Source organism: Nanorana parkeri, unplaced genomic scaffold (genome assembly GCF_000935625.1).
Source record: "Nanorana parkeri isolate BGI_ZX_2015 unplaced genomic scaffold, ASM93562v1 scaffold1206, whole genome shotgun sequence".
NCBI lineage: Eukaryota > Metazoa > Chordata > Amphibia > Anura > Dicroglossidae > Nanorana > Nanorana parkeri.
The window spans coordinates 333,820-355,856 of NW_017307474.1; the positions used below are offsets into that span (position 1 = coordinate 333,820).

General features: G+C 39.0%; 1 protein-coding gene across 1 annotated transcript in view; it reads left to right on the forward strand.

Moving 5' to 3' along the window:
* LOC108796980 (bile salt export pump-like) overlaps nt 1-20,824 on the forward strand; it is a 55,959-nt gene extending 35,135 nt beyond the window's left edge. Inside the window, exons 16-28 of the mRNA XM_018568548.1 lie at nt 1,367-1,568; nt 3,316-3,391; nt 5,228-5,351; nt 5,730-5,897; nt 7,765-7,869; nt 7,953-8,114; nt 11,232-11,435; nt 15,355-15,596; nt 17,983-18,139; nt 18,520-18,717; nt 19,174-19,380; nt 19,653-19,799; nt 20,624-20,824. Of these exons, the coding sequence (XP_018424050.1) occupies nt 1,367-1,568; nt 3,316-3,391; nt 5,228-5,351; nt 5,730-5,897; nt 7,765-7,869; nt 7,953-8,114; nt 11,232-11,435; nt 15,355-15,596; nt 17,983-18,139; nt 18,520-18,717; nt 19,174-19,380; nt 19,653-19,799; nt 20,624-20,824 (2,193 nt within the window). The remainder of the gene's footprint in view (nt 1-1,366; nt 1,569-3,315; nt 3,392-5,227; nt 5,352-5,729; nt 5,898-7,764; nt 7,870-7,952; nt 8,115-11,231; nt 11,436-15,354; nt 15,597-17,982; nt 18,140-18,519; nt 18,718-19,173; nt 19,381-19,652; nt 19,800-20,623) is intronic.
* Nucleotides 20,825-22,037: the final 1,213 nt, after the last annotated feature.

Below are 22,037 nucleotides of genomic sequence, written 5' to 3' on the forward strand. Positions count from 1 at the left end.
AATGTAACTTTTTGCTACAGCAGGTTCTATACATCGTACAGATCCGCCACTTCACAGGCATTTCATTTCATTTCATAGTGCAGTACCTGGAACCCCATACACCTTTTATGGCCAATAACTTGCATATAAGCCCTCTTAAAGGGGACAATCGTTTCCGAAAGTTCAACCCCCATTGACTTGCATTGGGTTCGAGTTTGAATTCAAACTTTTCGTCCGTTCGAATGTTTGAATACGAACCAAACACGGGCGTGTTCGGCACATGACTAATCTCAAGAAAAATAACATTTATTTTTATCAGCAAAAATCAAGCCATAGGTTCCGCTATAGCTGCCCAGGTGATTACTATGGGGTGCAGAATCACAATCTCACCAGCACTGCACATTCTGCTGTTGTCTTTGTTTGTTGATAGATCCTTAATGAATCAACATATAGACATTAGACAGAACAAGCCATATTATTACACTGAAAAATGTAATAGACTCTGGGTGCCACAGTTTTTGAGTTTTCCTTGCTTCTAAGGGTTAGAGGGGTTTGGACCACAAAAACACTCTTTACCTATAATGTTACAGCAAGTTCTCCTGCAAAAGTAGATACAAAGGGGGTGATTTACTAACCTAAACACACGCACGCACCAGGTGCGTGTGATTTTTACACAGCAAAGTGTATTTATCAACCAAAAAGTCTCTATAAGCATGTTTCCACTAATGCCATATATGGAAAAATCATGCACATGATCCATATATAATGCTGCTTCACAGTTTAGACAAAAATGGTTAGCTCATGCATTTACATTCCTGCATTCATCAATGCAAGCAACACAATGTAGAGCTAATTTACACAACATCACCTTGCAATTCAGGGCAGGGCTTTGCACAACACACCTGCTGGGTGTGTACACACTACAAAGGTGTTTAGATTCCACCCATAGATCATGCTGGGAGGGAACACACTACAGAGGTGTATACATGTTCGTGGCGTGTTTATAAGGTTAGTAAATCAACCCCAAAGTGTCAATTGGATATATTTAGCAAATTCAAAAGCATCATGCTTTTCCACAAAACTGAAGTTCTTTTAATATTTTAATAGAGATTGTGATTACATGCACAGTAAACTAGTCATAGATATCTATATTATTATTTTTTAAGCGGCAATATGAAAATAAAAGAGAAAGACAAAACAGTAATTTTACATGTAAATTCAGTCAACTCAAAGGTAGCTGGCCCTGAATTTTAAGACATAAACTCGGGGACACTGAGACACATCTCAAATCTTTATATTTTAATATTAATCCTTGAGAGCTCCTAGGTATGAAAGAGACCCTGTTGCACACTGTGCTGAGAATTGTAATCAACCATTTTATGTGCAGGTTCATTCTGGTCGCACCACCATTTCTATTGCTCATCGTTTGTCCACAATCAAAAATGCAGACATAATTATTGGCTTTGAACATGGCCGAGCTGTGGAAAGAGGAACACATGATGAACTGCTTGAGAGAAAAGGAGTTTATTTTACTTTGGTGACATTACAAAGTCAAGGAGATAAAGCTCTGACTGAGATGGAGAATAAAGGTATGCAATGCCTTCTCATGAATTACAATTTCTTCTATGTCTACTTGATATCAAGTTTGGCTTTAGGGTTGGATTTGGGACAAACAAAAAAACCTGGATATGGAGGCTTAGAGGAGCAGGCAAATCAATTTGGGTATGGGGTCTGCATACAAATCTATGTATCATAATCTAAACTTGTTTCATCCTAGTACTACAAGGCCATAACACTAATCACTAATGCAGTCAATTATTAGAAAGGGTGGTTAAAAGTAATAAAGATACATTTTTTAAGTTTGGGGTGCTCAAAGCAGGGCATTCTTATGTTACTGACCATCTGTTCTTGGAGTTGCCCTTTTTTCACAGCTTGCTGCTGCATCGTTTTAAAGGGAAATGAAACCCACCTTATATTATATCACTTTCCTTCACTACACCCTCTCATCCTAATAGTTTAAATAAACGTTTTCATATACTATTTGGGCCTACTATCTCAAATTAATATTGGCCTGCTGCTGACCAATTTTAAACTGCTGTATCATCTGCAGTGTTCTAATTCTTGTTGTAAAAATAATTCAATATTGGGGAGGGCACAGGATCAAGACATCAATTCCCTTAAAGGAGCCGCAGGTTATTTGTTATAAAATAAAAGAGGCGAACAACATAAATAAACTTTACTGTTTTGGTCAGTATTATTGTATCCCGTTGGTGGGAGCACACAGAAAATTCCAGCAATCCAACTTGTTTTGAGCAAGCTCTGGACGAATATGGAAAATATCTGTAATATCATCTCACTTCTGTATTTTAATGTCACAAGAAGCATGGCTATTACCTAGCTAAACCAGCACAGACATGAAGCAGCATTTCTACTCATTTCCAAGCTAAACCATGACTTGCAAAGGTAACAGACTATAGAGACTTTAAAAGGTGTGAGGCTTCAGTTGAGCTTTCAAGTATATCTAAAGCCAAAACTTTAATTACAAATTGGATAGAGTGTTTTTTTATATATACAGCCTGTGTCTGTGCTGCAGAGATTTACCCTCTCTATTTGTCCTAGTAACCATTGCCACTTGAAGTGAAAGTGAGGAAAAATAAAACATTTTGAGTTATCAATGGAATAAAGAGGTGGCCTTCCAACGGTGACAAACGCCTATTATGATTCACATGAATTAGAGAGATTACCTTGTGCTCCCTGTGTTGTCTACAGGACAGGGAATGAAGGAAAATCTCCCCAATGGTGCACAGATGGCAAAAACAACAACAAAACCCTTGCCAACTGCACCCAAAACTAGAAAAAAAAAAAAAGGTTTCAACTTTAGATACACTTTAATTAGGGGGAATTGTTCCTGCAAAAGTAATTACATTAGATAAAGAGAAAATGCATCAGTACAATTCAATTTTCAACTTTAAAGCAGAACTCCATGTACATTTGTTTTAATATTAGGTGTGCATACAACATTTTCCTCTCCCAAGGTGTACCTCAGTGCCTGATCGCGGTTTTGTCCTCCAAATGTAACCGAGATGATAGACATTGTTAGACAAGGGAGAAAAAAACGTCTTAACTGATATTGAAAGAAAATTGCCTGGAGTTCAGCTTTAAATACTACCACTTTTGGAAGTATTTTGGTTTATTGGGAATCTTATAAAACTGATATATTAAAATAGATGTCTTCTTTGTGCATTTTTTTAAAATGAAAAGTGTAATTCAATAAACTCCTGCTTAGCCTATGAAATGATTGGTAGTTTTTACATGTAATTTTTTTATTAGACAAAGAGAACAAAGAATTTGAAGAGCCTAAACTGGAGAACCTTCAACCTTTAAAAAGAGGCAGCTATCAAGCCAGTTTACGGTATTATCATCAAATTGGTTTTGTAAAGTTCACAGGCTGCTTGAATAGCAAGCAGTGAGACATATGTTAATTAGGTGCAATATGGTGATAATTGGCATATTTAGGAGTCACTGATAAATAAACTCTCTACTTTCTATAAAAATGTATTATTTATATATATGTAGGCTCTTGTAACACTGATGAAATGTAATGTCTGATACCTGATACCTTACAATATGTCTAGGTAAAAGGGGGATTGTTTTGGAAAAGTACATTCGGAAAGGTCACACTTAAGAGAGGTACAATTATACATTATGGTAGCTTGTGTAAGAAAATATATACAGACGTCAGAAGAAAGGTCTTAAAGAATCTATTATCAAGGTATACGTATTTATATACTAAAGGGTGTAAAAAGAAAGTCTGTTTAAATAAGTAAGTCATACAAAAGAGTTTCATATAGAAGAACAGAGAAAGAGAGATATACTTACAACCATTTATAAAACGCTTACTATTTTTATGAAGTAATCAACAATAAACATTTTATTACCCACTTTAGTTTCTAAGTTAACTGAAAGAAGAATACATTCCTTGAGACTTTTAATGCTCTGCATAATATTGAAATACTCTACTATTCTAAGAATAACTGGTAATATATTTAAAGTACGACTCCATACCAATTGTTGTCTAAGTTTTGGATGGGCACAGACACTGGCTCTTGGATACCCCACCTGCAATATTTCCATGCAGTTGTTTGTATCTAAAGCCCCTCTTAGCAAGATTATAATAAAAGTCACACTCACAGAAATATATCAAATACATAAGCAAGTATATCTGGGGGACACAATATCATAAGGAATTCCCTACAAATGTGTCCAATATTTCAGGGGCAGACATACTATTTGTGTAGAATGTTCATCACAACAATGGCCCTCTTATACTTTGGGGCCTTTTTAAAGTAGATGTGGGTCAGGCAGGTCCCCCAACCTGTCATGTAGACATAGAAACTGTTCAAACCCAACAGGTTTCCTGTTTCAGACTACAACAGACCTTAATGCATATACCATAAAGACATAGACACTGTTCACTTTTAGGGCTAATGAGGAATAGGAGATCTATTGATAGGTGAATCTGCACAGTGTGCACTCTACAAGTTTGAAGCACATCATCGCTGTACAAGTATGCGATGATGTGCTTCAAACAAAAGGCAGCTTTGCCTGTGACAACAAGTGTATGCTGCACACTAAAATTTTAAAAAAAGGCCCTAGCAACAGAAAATAATATAAAATAACTCATCAGAATCTTTACATTTTTTTATAAATATTAAATAAAAGAAGTTAAAGAGCAATAAAACAATAAAAAAAACACTGCAGGGGGAGGGGGCAGCAGCTAAATAGCAATTACAGTTGTTGCTGATACACACAAAATGGTAATCCTAAAAAGGACTGTTGGTCTCTGAACTGTGTGCTAAGGGGGTACACAACAGTATGTAGCCCACCATACTGCAATCCACACTTATTTCCACACTCCTGGGTGCAGGTTTCTGCACAAACGTGCATGCGTGTGAATGAGGCCTTAGACTATGACTGGCAACCTCACAATATTATCTTTAAAATAGAATATCATTTTTGGGTGAGGTTAACCCATTTTGAATAAAGATGGGTTTTACCGTCCATAAAAAAATGCTTTTATATTTCGAGGTTTGGTTTTTTAGGTTTCTAAACATGGGGCAGCAATGTATTTTTTAATGTATCAGATTATTTGAGGCCAGAATATAGCCTACAAAACCACAAGTCTCAGCATGCCCATGTTGAATCATGTAGTAAATTTTGTACATGCTCATACACTTTCTTCCTTTAGTGCATCTATTCGCCAGCGCTCAAGATCTCAGCTATCCAATTTGGTCCCTGACACTCCATTTTTGACAGTAGCTGATACATCTGAAGCTTTTCAGCAGTATGAGGACTCAGCCACAAGTAAAAAGGTGAGTTTATGCTCAGGAGACAAGGCGGTATCCCTGCAGGAAAGTAGGATTTGTAATGAGGAATTGCTCAATATATTTCTCATCCACTAGAAATAATGTTATATTGACACACTTTAAGGGCTTTAGGGAGGGGACATATTGTACGAACAGGAAGTCACAACATGAATCTCCTGTTCCTTTGGGTCTTGTAGCACATGTAAACTGTGACCATGTTTGCCTATACAGGTAAAAATTATGATTTTTTTTCCCACTGTTTTTGGTCTTTGGTTTTTGGTTATATTTTAGGTATAAAAAATATAATCTACTAACTTTTAACTATTCTGTATTTTATGAAAACATTTATTATAAATATTTCAGGTTTACTCTGTTTTGTTTCAGGAAGCAATTCCAATTGATGAAGATGAAAATGTAGAGCCAGCTCCAGTGGCCAGGATATTGAAGTACAATGCTCCTGAATGGCCCTACATGTTATTTGGTTCCTTCGGAGCTGCTGTGAATGGTGCTGTAAATCCTCTCTATGCTCTCCTTTTCAGTCAGATTCTTGGGGTAGGTACTCTTGTCCTGCTAAACAGCATATCCAAAAAACACCCTGTTAGAATTTATTTTATTAAGTAATTCAGTGCTGATGCATTTCTATATTAAAAAATAAAACTGTCTGAAAGAAAGAAACTGTTATTCTACGCTGATAGCAATATGATTCTCAGTGTATGCACCCAAAGTGGGGGAACTGTAAGTACCCAATACATTATTAATTATTATAAAAAATACAGACATTAATACACAGAGACAGCAATAATGAGTACCCAGCTAGATTGCTCTGACCGGCATCGCAGATGCCCAGAAAATTTTATTTTACACAGTAATGTGTTACTGGCATGATATGTGGGTGAATGTACATCATTCCTGACAGTCCTATTTTGACTATGAAAACTGGTCACAGTCATTCAGGCACACACTCACACTGGGATCAATGCAGGGACGTGCAGTCAGTGGTGGCAGGTGAGGCAGGGCCTCACCTAGTATTATGAAGAGAAAAGGTGTCAGCTTCAAGTCTGAAGCTGACAGCTTTTTCTTCATTCAGATTGGCTTGTTATAGGTTACACAGCAGGGAAAGCCTCCACACTGTGTAACCTGTCATGGACGGAGCACTGCCTGGTAATTACAGGCAGCACTGCATCCGGCTTTTGACAGGTAGTTAGGTTACACAGCAGCGGGCTTCCCTACTGCTTGTGTAACCTAACTAGTGAGGCAAGAGCTGTCACAGCCTCTACTCTGTGTTAGAGGCGTGAGCTCTGTGGATGGCTTGGACCAATGGCAAAGCCCCATTGGTCCAAGCTGTCCAATCAAAAAAACGGAAAAAAAAAACACATCGATCTAGATGCCTCAGCAGTGACTCAGTAGTGACGAGCAAGTGAGGGACAGGGATGCTCCTCTCTATCTCCTAACTTCCTCCTCCCCACACAGCTTGGTTACCGAGCTGGGGATGGTGCTTCGTCGGAATGGGGGCAGATCTTCCTCTGGATGGGGGGTGCCTCACCTAGCACAGAAGGCACAACGCATCACTGGATCAATGTGGGTGAAAGTTAATTGACCTACTATTATGTTTTTGTGATGAACAAAGAAACCAGAACACCTGAAGGAAATCTGTAAGAACAAGAAACACAAATTCTTCCTATGACCGTGTCCCCAGGGGCTAAATGAGGACTAAAACCACTAGGCAGAAGTTATAACCAAAGCATTTCTCATCCTTTGGTTTCTCACGAAACACTGCTAAAATTGATTATACCTACAGCTCACAGTACATTAGCATGATCAGTGTGTTATACCAGAGTTGCAGGGAAGTGAGGTTGTAGAAAGTGTTAAATTAAAGAATAGAGAATTCAGATTATTTGATACCCATGGCAGATTATGGTTTTACAACTCCCTAATCTATAAAAATAAAAATGGTTTCAGTATAAATGTTGAATAATAACAGAAAAGAAATACAAAGAGTGAAAATGTTGGTGTCTTCTAACATTGGTAGTCAGTGTAGAGGTGTTCACTTACATTGGTGGTTACTGCTTTAAAAAGCTTTAGGAACCTCAATGGAAACCTAGGGTTCCACAGAACCATGATTGAAAAAGACTGGCATAGACAAAGTCATTTAATTTTTAAAGGGAAAGTATTTTTTTGGTCAATGTTATTATCTTTGTTTTTTTCAGACTCAGTTCACAGACTAATGTTTTATATGATTTCAAATATTTCTAATTCACACATGAACATTTATTACAGGCTGATTCCAGGACAATAATGTTGCAAAGTATGCAAACAGATAGAAACACTATTTACTAAGCAATGTTATTTTTTTTCTCATCTTACATAGATAACCAGATATTTCAGGCCTATGTGGTAATGTGCACCTATTATTTTGCAGACATTTTCTCTACAAGATGAAAAAGAACAAAGGGATCAAATTAACGGCATTTGTTTACTGTTCGTTCTTATTGGTGTCATATCTTTACTGACACAGTTTTTACAGGTAATTATTTTCAGGTCTTCTATTCAATGTAGGAGATTAAGATTTAATTTCTTTTGGTTACTTGTTACTGTATCATTTTTCAGGGTTACACATTTGCCAAGTCAGGAGAATTGCTCACCAGAAGGTTGCGTAAGATTGGATTCAAAGCTATGCTTGGCCAAGAAGTTGGATGGTTTGATGACCCTCGAAATAGTCCTGGAGCTCTTACAACAAGGCTGGCAACAGATGCATCACAAGTACAAGGGGTAAGAAGCCTAGAGTCTGGGTAAACAATTGGGTGGGTTTGAGACAGAGACATATTTTTTTCATATTTACAACTAAGAGCAAAACCATGTACAAAAGAGCCTTAGTACCAGAATCTTGGCTTATTTATTTTTATTATGCATGCCATTGTACTTATGTGCACTGTGTAACTGCTACAATATTTTTGGACCATGCAGGATCCCTTTATCAAAATGTAACATGTCACAGATAAAGGAGACTGCACAGTCCGGAAATGCTGAATATACTAATTGTGATGATTTTGCATCTTCAAGAATCTTAATTTCTTTTGTAGGAGGTAGGTGAAGGTGCTGTCAAAGATCCTTTTAACTGTGTGATGGTACCATTCATCTTGTCACTAGAGCACTCAGCATATGTTATAAGGATCTATACTGATTGATGTGCGACGGTCACAAATTATTTCCCCTATTTCGAATACTATTGAACAGTCTGTGTCACCCTCCCTTAGAAGCTTGTATGAAAATATAATAGGTAGAACCTGTACGGAAATATGGGAGCTGTCATTGCTAACTAGCTTGTAGAAGGCTGAATTCACATTATAGCATTATAAAAGTGGTGTGTTTTATCATATGTCTTTTACCACATTGTACTGTTCACAAATTTTTAATAGTTGATAACCTTTAGTTTTTTTCACTCCACACATCACCTTTAACACTATTAGGCTTAGAAGAATCTAGTAAAAAAAAAAAAAAAAATTAAAAAGAACAAATCTTTCCTCGAATGGCAGCTGTCATTTTCTTAATGCAATCCGTTGGTGCTGATTTGTACATATGAGTTAAAACACAGGTCAGATAACTTGTTCAGACATAGTAACCATGTTTCCTCTCTGTTTGTCAGATTACCAATGACAAAAGTCCCCAGTCCTTATGTAACTACAGCTTTTCCAGATCTACCTCTCCACACAACATAATCATGTTGACCTTTGGAGAGATAATTGGCCTTTTGTGAATTTGCCTTTTACATAAAGAGTAAATTAATATCCACTTTCTATGGAAAAACATGTTTTGTCTCTTTCAAAGAAAAAGAAGCTTTTTTTTTGTAAGGAGCAACGTGTCACTGTACTGAAAACCTATGGTGACTGAAATTGCTTCCTTCACTTTCTGAAAATGCTACTTTGAGTCACTGAGGTGGAACAATGTTTGCAGAATAGGAGCTATGACTTCAGTCTGACGTATTTTCATGCTTGGCTTAGGTCATGAATAGTGATATATCTGACAAACTCTGTATTGATATACCCCTTCTTATTAAGTGCATTGGGTGCTGGATTACCTGGTGGATGAAAAGTAATGTTGTCCACACACCATTCAGCATAAAATTACCATCTATATTGATGTTCTTGAAGCATAATGTGAAATGCAACGTTTCTGAACCATGGTGTCCACATTTTGCCTGATGAAGGGACCCAGCATGGTCCTGAAATGTTGCATTTTCCATTATGCTGCAAGAACATAAAAAAAAACTATGGGGTCTATTCACTAAGCTGCCGTAGGCAGCCGAGTGAACGACCAGCCTGAAACGAAGTGAGCCGAACACTGTTCTGCTATTCACTTCAGGCTGGTACGGCTGAAATCAGCTGTACATCGGGTGGCTTTGTGTGGCTTCCGGGTCGGCCCAACATGCTCAGCTTGTTCGGCCGACCCGAAGTGCAGAAGGAGTTCGACTCAGCCGATCCTCCGGCAGGCTACCCGCTGCTGTTGGGTCTATTCTTATAGATGCCGAATAGCAGTGAGTATATAGCCGAATGCCGATGAGCCCTCTGTGGGACCAAGCAGAACAGAAAAATAGCTTAAAAAGTGCAAAAAAATAAATAGAAAACGATTGTGCAGAGCTGGCAGTGACAGCTAGCTTCACCCAACTGTTTTCTATTGGCCGGGCGGAGTTTTTATTTTTATTCTGACGGCAGCCAACGGCTCCATGTCAGAATAAAAAAAAAAAGCAGGGAAGGTTTTTACTTTACTCGAAAAAGTGTTTCTCTCCTGGGCGGCCGGGATTGGGAGACTCCCGGAGTGCCCGGGAGAGTTTGCTGTCTGGAGATCAGTGTCCCTGGTTGGCTGGTAACCAGGGACGCTGATCTCTCTGCAAATGGCCAAAGCCAGTCGTGAGATGACGGCTGGCTCCGCCCACCCATTCGGCCACCTTAGTCTTTCAGCCACCTTCGGCTCGACTGAGCCGCTCGGCCAACTTCAGGAGCTGTACGGGCTATAGGGAATAGCCTGTACAGCAGCCCTTCGGTTCTAGCCGAAGCTAGCCGAAGGATCAGCTGAAGCTACGGCTAGATCCTCCGGCTTCATGACTAGACCCCTATACTTTGAACCTGAATGGTGTACGGACAACATATCTTCTACCTTGTTCCAGGTCAGTGATCCAGAAAGCACTAAAGTTATTAGAGGAGAAGAAAAATTAAGTTACTAACATTTTAACAAGGCCATCAGTGAAAGTCTCAATTTTTTCTCAGTACAGGTTTCCCTTAGTATATCTCTGTGCACTCTGACTTCTCACTCTCAAGCAAGTGGCAAGCAGGTCGCTTCTTACCTCAAAGAATAGACCTTGTGTGGTCCTAAAAGTGCTGATATTAAGTCTGAAATTAAAAAAAAAATGGAAGCCGCACCCATCAATCTCTAATTAGCCTTTTAAAGTAAGATGCACATGAAAGGGCTTTGCACAGTACAAACACAAACATTTCCCAGCGCACTTACCAACTAGCCTGCAAGAAAACCAAATTACACCGACTAACAATTTGTGTTGAACACAGAGGTTTTATTTACGCAACTTTTACAAAATATGTAGAAGCCACATTGCCTCATCAAGGCCCATCTGTGTATTGTGGTCCTCATTCTAATCTATGAGAACCTTAATCTTGGATCATATATAGCAATAGATAAACTGAGGGTTGGTATGTATGGAGGTAGCCCATTCCTCCTTGAAGACACAGGGACATAACAGAAGCCCAAATGTTTTTAATGCAAATTGTTAAAGAGTGCAATTTGTATATACATATATACATGAATATTTATTTATTTATTTGTTGGTTGGTTTTTGTATGTAGTCTAACACTAACAATAAATGTACCTGAATTACAGGCTACCGGATCACAGATTGGCATGATTGTAAACTCTCTCACCAACATCGGAGTGGCTATCATCATCGCCTTCTACTTCAGCTGGAAATTGAGCTTGGTCATCATGTGTTTTTTGCCCTTCCTGGCTTTATCAGGGGCCCTCCAGGCTAGAATGCTTACTGGATTTGCCAATCAGGACAAACATGCTATGGAATCAGCAGGCAGGGTAAATCTATCTTATGTTATTAAACCAAGGGTCCAAGTGTACCAGGCACCTACTTAAAGTAAACCTTGCAGCTAAAATGCAAGGTGCCCTTTTCAAATGCCGCCTCCCTGTTGATTAAAGGCAACACAAAAACATTTTAAAAAGACCAGTAGAGGGAAAAGTTACATAGTATACTTACCTTTCCCCCAGCTTTTGCCTGTAGCACCTAGGCAAGAGTGATGTCATCCTCCTTCCAGTGAGGATTACTTTGGATTACTCGCCATTATCTGGTATTAAATTGGGAGGGGAATAATGTCACCCCCTGCACATGGAAGCCAGAGGAAATGTAAGTACATTATCTACCTTTTTCCTCCCAGCATCTTTTTCTTTTTTTTTACTTTTACTCTGTATTTTAACAAGAGGAAGGGGCATTTAAAAAGTAGATCTTGCACAGAGGGTAGACTCTGCAGACAGTGGGATCCATATTACTAGGGTAAAAAAAAAAGTATACTTGTCAGATCCATTTCTCCTGCATTTAAATGTAACTGCATTTACATTTGTGAACTGTTTTCTGTTGGCCGGCGGTTCTGCTGCCGTCAAAAAAAAAGAAAAGAAAAAAAAACATTTTCGCCATAGGAATGCATTGCTAGATTCCTATTGGCTATTTCAATTTGCAATAGCCAATAGCAATGCATTCCTATGGTGAATTTATTTTGTATTTTTTATTCTGACGCCAGCCAACGGCTCTGTGTCAGAATAAAAAAGAAAAAGCAGCATTATTGGGTCTATTCACGAAGCAGCCGAAGGATCTAGCCGTAGCTTCGGCTGATCCTTCGGCTAGCTTCGGCCCCAGGAAAGCGTCAGAATAAAAAATAAAAATTCACCATAGGAATGCATTGCTATTGGCTATTGCAAATTGAAATAGCCAATAGGAATCTAGCAATGCATTCCTATGGCGAAAAACTTTTTTTTTCTTCTTTTTTTTGATGGCAGCAGAACCGCCGGCCAACAGAAAACAGTTGGGCGGAGCTAGCTGTCACTGCTAGCTCCGCTGAGTGGCATTCGGCTATTCACTCACTGCTATTCGGCATCTATAAGAATAGACCGAACAGCAGCAAGTAGCCTGCCGGAGGTTCGGCTTAGCCGATCCAGATGTTGGATCGGCTGAGTCAAACTCTTTCTGCACTTCGGGTCGACCGAACATGCTGAGCATGTTCGGCCGACCCGAAGCCATGTGAAGCGACCCGATGTACGGCTGATTTCAGCCGATATATGGCTGAAATCAGCCGTACCAGCCTGAAGTGAATAGCTGAACATCGTTCGGCTCACTTTGCTTCAGGTCGGTCATTCACTCGGCTGCCAATGGCAGCTTAGTGAATAGACATCTAAGTGTATCTAATCTATCTGCCCCTGGACGCATTTTTTTTTATTTTTTCAAACGCTGCTTCAAAACACATATGAATGTATATAATCGCATGGCCTTATGAATAAGGCCTAGCTACTACTAAATCTATAAGGTGTGTCTTCATAACTTTACATTAAATAGTACGTCTATCCAGTACCAGCATTCTAATACTACGGGGGAATACAGAAGCATACATTCCATGGGCAGTCTGGTGGCAAGAGAGTTCTTTTTTTCATCGTAACTTTATGATACCAATGAGTCCATTTCTATGGTGTTCTACACACATTGTTTTTACTTGCTGGAAAGCCCCCCTAGGAACATGAGGCATGCTTCTGGCTTGATAACGTTCAATAAACAGACCAGAAAACTTTGGAAATCCTGCCAACAGGGTCCTTAAGACAAAAAAAAGGGCCTGTGGTTGGTAAAAATGTATGTGCATCCAGAAATGAAAAAACATACATTTTAGTTAAACTTATACTTTAACGTAGACCCCAAAGCTATCTAGAACATTGGTCAGTGAAAATGCCCAGTTGAAGCCTTGATAGGAGACAAATTGCTCTTCTACCTAAAATTAGCTTTATAAAAATTATCATCTAGTAGGTGAATATTTTTAAAGTATCAGGTTTGCCAATTAACCAATCATTTGTATAAGGGGTTGCTGCCATGATGTGTAAGCTTTAACACAGGCTGCATTATTAATTGTAGATTTTCAGAGTTTGCATGACCGGTTCTGCTTTAAGTAAATATATATTGCTGCTGCTATACCTTTTATCCCATATTTCCGCTGCAAGTATACCTGCTTTAAGCTGAACTCTGAGCTGACAGTCCTGTCGGGCAGAACAGGAGACCTGTTTTTGCTCTGCTGCAGTTCAGTGACACTTACAGGTCTCCTCCCCAGGGCCGGCCTTAGGGGTGTGCGAGCCGTGCGGCCGCACAGGGCGCCATGGCAACAAATGTGTCTGAATACAATACAGACCTCTGGCTTCATTTCCATGTAGCCCGGGGTCTGTGTTCTGTTTTTTATTTTTACTTTTCTAGATGCACATACTTGAAAAAAGGGGTCAGCATGACGACCTGACACTTTATTTTTATAGACTCTATTGTATTTTGACATTTATTGTTTACCTTCTGTTGTTTTATTTGATAAGAATACTTCTATTGTGCCTACAAGTTTAATACCTTTGAATAAAAGTTTTATTTTTATCACACTTTTTAATATGTTTCTTTGCGGCTTAACAAAATAGGAGTCTTTAAATGGTGCATATATTGGGGGAAATGGGTGTGGTTACGGGGGCGTGGCCACTAAAGGGTGTGGCCACTGAGGGGCGCTGTAAAGCTTTCTCGCACAGGGCGCCTAAAGGCCTAAGGCCGGCCCTGCTCCTCCCCACCCTCACTCTGTGACTGGACAATGAAAGGGATGTGGCAGTCCAATGAGCTCATCGTTACTTGTGCATAACTATTTGCACTGAAAAATAATAATGATTTATTCATAATTACAGAACTTTATTGATGTGTATCTTTTATACATGCCTGGAGTTTAATGTTAACTGATGTTGCAGGCCCATCATACACAATTAGTCATATCATTGAGTGCTCCAAGTGAGGGAAAAAAAACTGCTGAACCAATCATATCTGCTGTCTTTATGTGCATTTTCTTAATCCCCTTTAGTGCAATCATATATCTTTCAACAGTAAACCTTTTAACTCTGACTACTCTGTGGACATAAAGTGGATGGCACTCCACTGCTTGCTTGTCACTGCGTAACAAGCAATAGCAATAGATAACATTGCTTGTTATGAAACCAGATTTATCTAATTGATTTTTGCAGTGATTTCAATTCAAGCCAATAGCAGCAAATAAACCATTCACTGTGCCAATTTAGTGTATAGATTTATATAGAAACAGAGTACATTCATATAAATGCATATCCAAGAAGGAGCTCATAATCATAATCAAAACTATACATATAAATACAAACACTTGAGCTGAATAGTAAGAGCCTCTATCGGCTGGCTGGGGCTTATGCCAATGGCATCAGTTTGAGCCTCCGAGATCATTCAGAATTCATTGACATGTGCATTTGACCTGCAATAGATCTTCTTGTGACCTGCATTTTACCTACTTCAAGTGAAGAGTTGCACAAGATTGCAAACCCCATTGGAAGTGAACTTGTCAACACAGCACAGGCCCCTGGACGGTTAACCTGTCCATTTAAATTTCAAGAAAAAACAGGAGCATCTAGAGGACGTTCATGCAAACATTGACTTCCAGCATATAAAGACAACCACTAAACTATTATGCAGTTCAGTGTATAGGCTTACCGTATATTACTTCTGTATAATTATCTCCCATGATAATAACATTACTATGCACAATATAAAAGTATTGCATAACAGTAACATACTGTTGTTGTTTCACGTTCAATTGTATGCTGTCTTCATTAGGTTGTATTTGATCTATTTATATAGGTAGATAAAAGGTCTATATAAGCAGTGTTCATTGTTAATATAATTAATGTAATTCTGTTTTGTCAGATTTCCAGTGAATCACTTGGGAACATCAGGACCATTGCTGGAATTGCAAAAGAAAAACAATTTATTGAAATGTACGAGGAACAGTTGGAAGCCCCCTACAGAGCGGCAATCAAAAAAGCCAATGTTTATGGTCTGTGCTTTGGATTTGCTCAGTGTATCGTTTTCATTGCCAATTCAGTATCTTACCGATATGGAGGATATCTTGTGGAAGCAGAAAATCTCCATTACAGCTTTGTGTTCAGGTACATTATTACTCTATCTGTAGTTTCCTTCAGATGCAGTGGTGCCCCTGCACTGTCTGTGCAAACATGGATACCAATATCTCTTTATTGGTACAGATAGAGGTTTTCCAGAGCATCAAAGGACTGAGCTCCTTTACATGCTTACAACCCAAATTCCATTATTTTTAGTTATTTTTGGGAGGTTCCATTACAACACCATGACCAGCATACAGATCTAATGTAGTACATTTATTTAACAAAGTAAAAAAAAAACATTGAGCAAATCTTGTTAAATTCTGGCCATTTTTAGGACTAATAGGCAAACTATTGTCAAAAAAGGCAGGTGAAGCTAGGGACTGCCATGGGGGTATGTACCAATGCAAAAACAGGTTTTTTTAAAGTATATCTAGAGAAGGTTTCTTTATGCGGCCATTGAAAAAACACAACTCCTAGAAATAACATGCTTGGGTGATACCTTAAAGCTGCTCATGGTGTTACAGTATAATTTTCATAGGCAGACTCAGCAACATAGTACATTGGCAGTGCATATTTCGCTGTGAAATACATTTTATTTTGCAATTAGCATGGCTTACATACAGCAGCATCCTAAGGCGATTAGTTTTATTTATTATTTTTCGCACCATAAGACACAATTTTTCCCCCCAAAAGGGGAGCAAAAATGTCTGTGCGTCTTATGGAGCGAATCCCTATCGCCCGACGCCCGGGACATGCAGTTTCGGGCGCCGGGCGAGTAGTTTTTTTGTAGATTCAGCCCTGCTCCGGACAAGCAGAGCTATATGTACAGCGTGGGGCCGCCGCTCGTTTAATACAAGCGATCTAATCAGATCACTTGTATCAAATCGAGCGGTGGCGGCAATCGTGTCTGGGCCCCCCGTGGTTTTCGAGGTCCCCCACTCCTCTAGGGGAACCGTGACCCGTGGCATAGGAGCTCACCATAGAGCCTCAAGAGCAGACGAAGAACGTCCGTTCTTCGTCTGCTCTGTGTGATCACTGAGACAGGTGGCGCTGTAATCACAGTGCCACCTGTCTCAACTGTCACTAACTGCAGCTGCTCTCACAGAACCCCTGCGTTCTATGGTCAGGTGCGCCTTATGGAGCGCAAAATACGTTTTTGGTTTTTTTAAAGTAGCTTAACAGGTACACATCATCAAATGGTAATAGGCCTACTTTGACCAGCAGAAAGAAAATGGTCTGTAAGGCCATTAAGGAAGTTTGATGCTGATTTATCAGTGTAAAATGGACCAGCAGCAAAACGTTTTCTAATGAGGAAGAACTGGCTGAAATGTACCAGAGAAACAGTACTGCAAGATTTAAAGGCTGCCGAAGACAATTGACTCACAGGAGGACAACTTTAATGAGCAAAGCTAAGCCGAAATTTAATAGAGACAAAGAACACAGGCTGGGTCTTGGCTCGCAGAAAGACAATTTTAATGAGCCAGGCTAGACCCAAATATACTAGAGACAAAAAGCACAGGCTAGGATTTTACTACAAGAATTAAGATACTGCAGAGCATTCATCAGTGTAAAATTAGCCAGCAACTTTTATTTTATGGGGAAAGGGGGGTGCACTAAATGTGATGGTTTAATGTGAGGCAGTGTAGGTACACTGTACACTGTGAGGCAGTGTAGGTACACTGTACACTTTCTGTGAACAAAAAGCAGCTTCAAGAACAGATGGCTGTTAACAAACGACTGCTGCTCTTTCAGCACCCCAAACAGAAAGAAGGCCTTATCCACAAAGAATAATACAAAAAACACAAAAGAAAACCCCAAAATACCGCTCCTGAAAAAAGCCCCCCAGCATTAAAGGGAAGCTTTGCAGCAAAAAAAAAGTTTAAATTAAAATAAAGGCCTTATCATCTTAAATAAAAAATGCCCACAAAATAAATGAAAACCCCCAAAAACCACTCCACTAAATAAAAGTCAATGGATGGGGCAGCAGCTAAAAGTGGCTGCTGACCTCAAATCAGACACAAAATAAAATGAAAGACAAAAAAACAGCAAAGCGAGTCACTTCCCAAATAACCTGTGCAGTTTGCCAGCATTCCATACAGCAGGTTCCATTTCACTGACACTATGGTATTTTTGTTTTTAATTTATCCTGGTTAAATCTGCATATAAATTTTCTGGGGCGGGCTTTTTGTTGTCAATTACAATTTTACTTTGCTGTTCTAACATTATGTCCATGTCACCTGCATTTGTATTTTTGTGACTTTCTTTGATCTATTTTCCTTATTGCCCATTCCTTTTAGATTAACTCATGTGGTCAATTATTTGACAACATTTTAGGTAGAATATGGCACTGGTTGTTATGTAAGGCTGTCTTTCAGCATCTAGTTCATCATGTAGCCTGTTCAAACAGATAATACTTTATGTCTAATTCCAGGGTGATATCTTCAATTGTGACCAGTGGAACTGCCTTAGGAAGGGCATCTTCTTATACTCCAGATTACGCCAAGGCCAAAATATCCGCTGCACGATTTTTTAAACTGGTGGATCGCATTCCAAAGATTTCTGTACATGGTGACGTTGGAGAAAAATGGGTAAGAAGAATTTGAAAAAAATACCTCTAATCCATTTCATACTAAATCTGTAGGCAGTAAACAATGTTTGGGTGTCCATTACTCTCCTTGTGCGTGTCCTTTGTCACATTACAAGCATGCATCCCGAGTCTGATTAGTTCCTAGTGCTGTCCCTTTCTCAGAGTGAGTTCCACGGTACTGTACAGGGATTGCAAGAAGCTGATAGCAAGACAATTTTAGGTACTTACACAAGGTGCTTTTAAGATTTTTCTAATGTCTATATATCTGTGTATAATGAAAATCTTTCTGGAGTTCAGCTAATGAACCATGCTCTAACTGTAATTCTGTCTGAACCCTGAACTATGATGAACACTAAAGCTAATGTCTATTGCAATTTCCAGAACAATTTTAAAGGAGGCATTGAGTTTATTGACTGCAAGTTTACGTATCCCACCCGTCCTGATATCCAAGTACTCAACGGCCTCAATGTTTCAGTCAAACCTGGACAAACGCTGGCCTTTGTGGGCAGCAGTGGTTGTGGCAAGAGTACCAGCGTTCAACTTCTCGAAAGATTTTATGACCCTGACCATGGCAAAGTGGTATGTTGAATATATAAATTTAGCAAGAAACTGATATTTATGGATTTTTTTGACAATGGGCACTTGTCATTTATCCCATATTATAAGAAAGGCTGAGGAAGCACAGAGAAACACTGTGGAGTTATGTTTCCAGTACTAATACATTTACTTATGCTAGGCCAGTGTCTAGCTCACCTGGCTGGAAAACATGGAAGCCAACCATGTGATGCAAATTAACCCCTTCGTGACTGACGACGTAGCAGCAGCGGGGCTGTTTAAACAGACTCCCGGCGACTTTTGCCGCCGGGAATCACGAAGGGGTTAACTTAATTAAATTAACCTTTATAAAGCAATCAAACTCGTCGAATAGCAAAACCTTCCTCCCCAACCTCCTCAGTAAGTAACCATACATATGCCTCAAAAAGATATTTCTGTGTTACTATTCTCCTGACAAATGTTATATTTCGGTTTGCACAGCTAATAGATGGCCATACCAGTAAGAACATCAATGTTGCATTCCTCCGCTCTAAAATTGGCATAGTGTCTCAGGAACCAGTGCTGTTTGACTGCAGTATTGCGGAAAACATCAAGTATGGAGATAATTCCAAGCAGCTCTCCATGGACCAAGTGATGGAAGCTGCAAAGAAGGCTCAGCTTCATGATTTTGTGATGGACCTTCCAGAAGTAAGTGGGCACATTGGGATAAAAAGTGAGATGCCATACCGCCATTGGGGCCCAAATAGCATTAGGTTGACAGAGGTTCTACCAAACTTTATATTCTATATAGATATAAAATTCTGCTCAATTACCTCATAATTAAGTAATTACATCATTATATAAATACATCATATAATTATATAATACAATATGATTATATAATTACATCATAATTATGTTGCTGTCTTTATCTGTATGCTAGATAATAATATTGATTATTATATAATTTCCTGTTACAGAAATACGACACCAATGTAGGAGCTCACGGGTCTCAGCTCTCTCGTGGACAGAAGCAGCGTATTGCAATTGCCCGGGCAATCATCAGGGACCCTAAAATTCTTCTACTTGATGAGGCAACATCTGCATTAGACACAGAGAGTGAAAAGGTGAGGAATTAAAGTCTATGTGAATGGGGACTCTCGGTTCATAGAAGTGGTGGGGTTGACGGCATGCGGAATGTGTAATAGAAAAGACCCAGATTGTGTGCTGCCATTGCTTCAGGACATATATTAGTGTATGAGACAATCTTCATAAATCTGCCAGTTCATTAGTTAGTATTTGTATATATAGACATTTTGGAGGATGTGTGATGCTAGGAGAATCATCCAGCCTGCAGAAATGCAATCCCCATTGAGATTTCCCAGGTATACTGTAGATATCGACAAAAACTCCTGTGTTGCCACCCTGTCACATCTACCCTTGGCGACTACATGTGGCCATGTTGAAACACATTCCATATGCATGGTCCATGTTGCTATTGAGAAGCCAGCCCAGAGCAATGATGTGCATCTGGTCCCGGAGATAGTGCATGTAAAAAGGAAAGTAACAAAAAGAAGCTGGAGGAGATCAGCAGGACTAGGGTACAAAAAATGATTAAAAAAGTGGGAATAGTACTTTATTAAAAAAAGGTGATTGTTTATGATTTATAGTGCTTTAGCAAACCAAGGGGGTTATTCACAAAAGGGTGAAGAGTTTGGAGAAGACAGGAGAAGTGAACAATCTAGGACAACATAGCTGAACTGGAAAGTGAGCTGATGTGGATAATTTTTCCAAATCAGCTATTTTGGTCTAGATTGTTCACTTCTCCTGCCTTCTCCAAACTCTTCACCCTTTTGTGAATAACCCTGTAAATGTTCTCCAGTTAGGGTTTAGATCTACTTTAACAATGAATTCCTTTACATTATATTTATTTTATGGTCTTGGCTTTCAGACAGTACAGGCAGCCCTGGATCGAGCAAGAGAAGGTCGTACCTGTATCGTCATCGCTCATCGATTGTCCACAATTCAGAACTCTGACATTATTGCTGTCATGTCTCAAGGCATTGTGATTGAGAAGGGCCCACATGACGAACTTATGGAAAAGAAAGGAGCTTATTATAAACTTGTCACCACTGGAGCACCTATTAGTTAATGACAACAAACTAATGTGTCAAAAACAGCAGTGCAAAGGAATAGTAGATACTCTGTGACTGCAGGGACCTAAATATAATGTAAATGACAGCTATCAGTTGTGAGGTAGTATTGTCTGATATTTTTCTTACTTATAACAGTTGGGCATTTATAGATGGAACCGAAATACTGGAGGTACCAGTTTTAAGCTGACTTTACTGCAGCAATAAAGAAGTTAGAACAATGGTTTGATTCATAAAGTAATGTCAATGGTGTGAATTACTTTAGCCACTCCTGTATGACAGCATTGAAAAAGCCATTCTCAGAAATCAGATTTATTTATTGCAGAGGTGAGCAAATTAATATGATTGTAGGAGCCAGCAGACACTTTTAAGACAGGAAGCATTGAATTCCACTCCTAAAGTAGAAATCAAAAGGTCAGGCAGTATCCATGTTTTTTTAAGAACATGACTGTCTGTTTTTTGTGATTAGTCAAAACATGATTTGTAGTCTACAGTATATATACACTGTCTGGCCAAAAAAAAAAGTCATACACTATAATATTTAGTTGGACCGCCTTTACCTTTCATTACAACACACATTCTTCATGGCATTGATAAGCTTATGCAATGTCACAACATTGATTTCCGTCCAGAGTTGCATTCATTTTTCACCAAGATCTTGCAGTGGTAATGGGAGAGTTGGACCACAGCGTAAAGTCTTCTCCAGCACATCCCAAAGATTCTCAATGGCGTTAAGGTCTGGACTCTGTGGTGGCCAATCCATGTGTGAAAAAGATGTCTCATGCTCCCTGAACCACTCTTTCAAAATTTGAGCCTGATCAATCCTGGCATTTTCATCTTGGTGTATGCCCATGCTATCAGCGAAGGAAAAATCCATTGAAGGAATAACCTGGTCATTCAGTATTTTCAGCTAAGCAGTTGACCTAATTTTTTGGGCACATAACATTATTACACCTAGACCTGTTATACAATGGAAGGATCTTACTTATTTGCTTACCAAAATCCAGGTGGTAACTTTTTTTTGGACAGGCAGTAAATATGACATTTAACCATCTGGAAAGTTCACCACAGCCTTCAATCATTTTAAATAAATAGGTTGAATTTTATTTTAATTAATAAAAGTCTGTCTAGAATGTATGTTAAACCAATTGATTTTTACTGTGGTGTCCATCAGCTCTGATCCGGTAAAGTGGCAATGTGGAAATTCTAAAT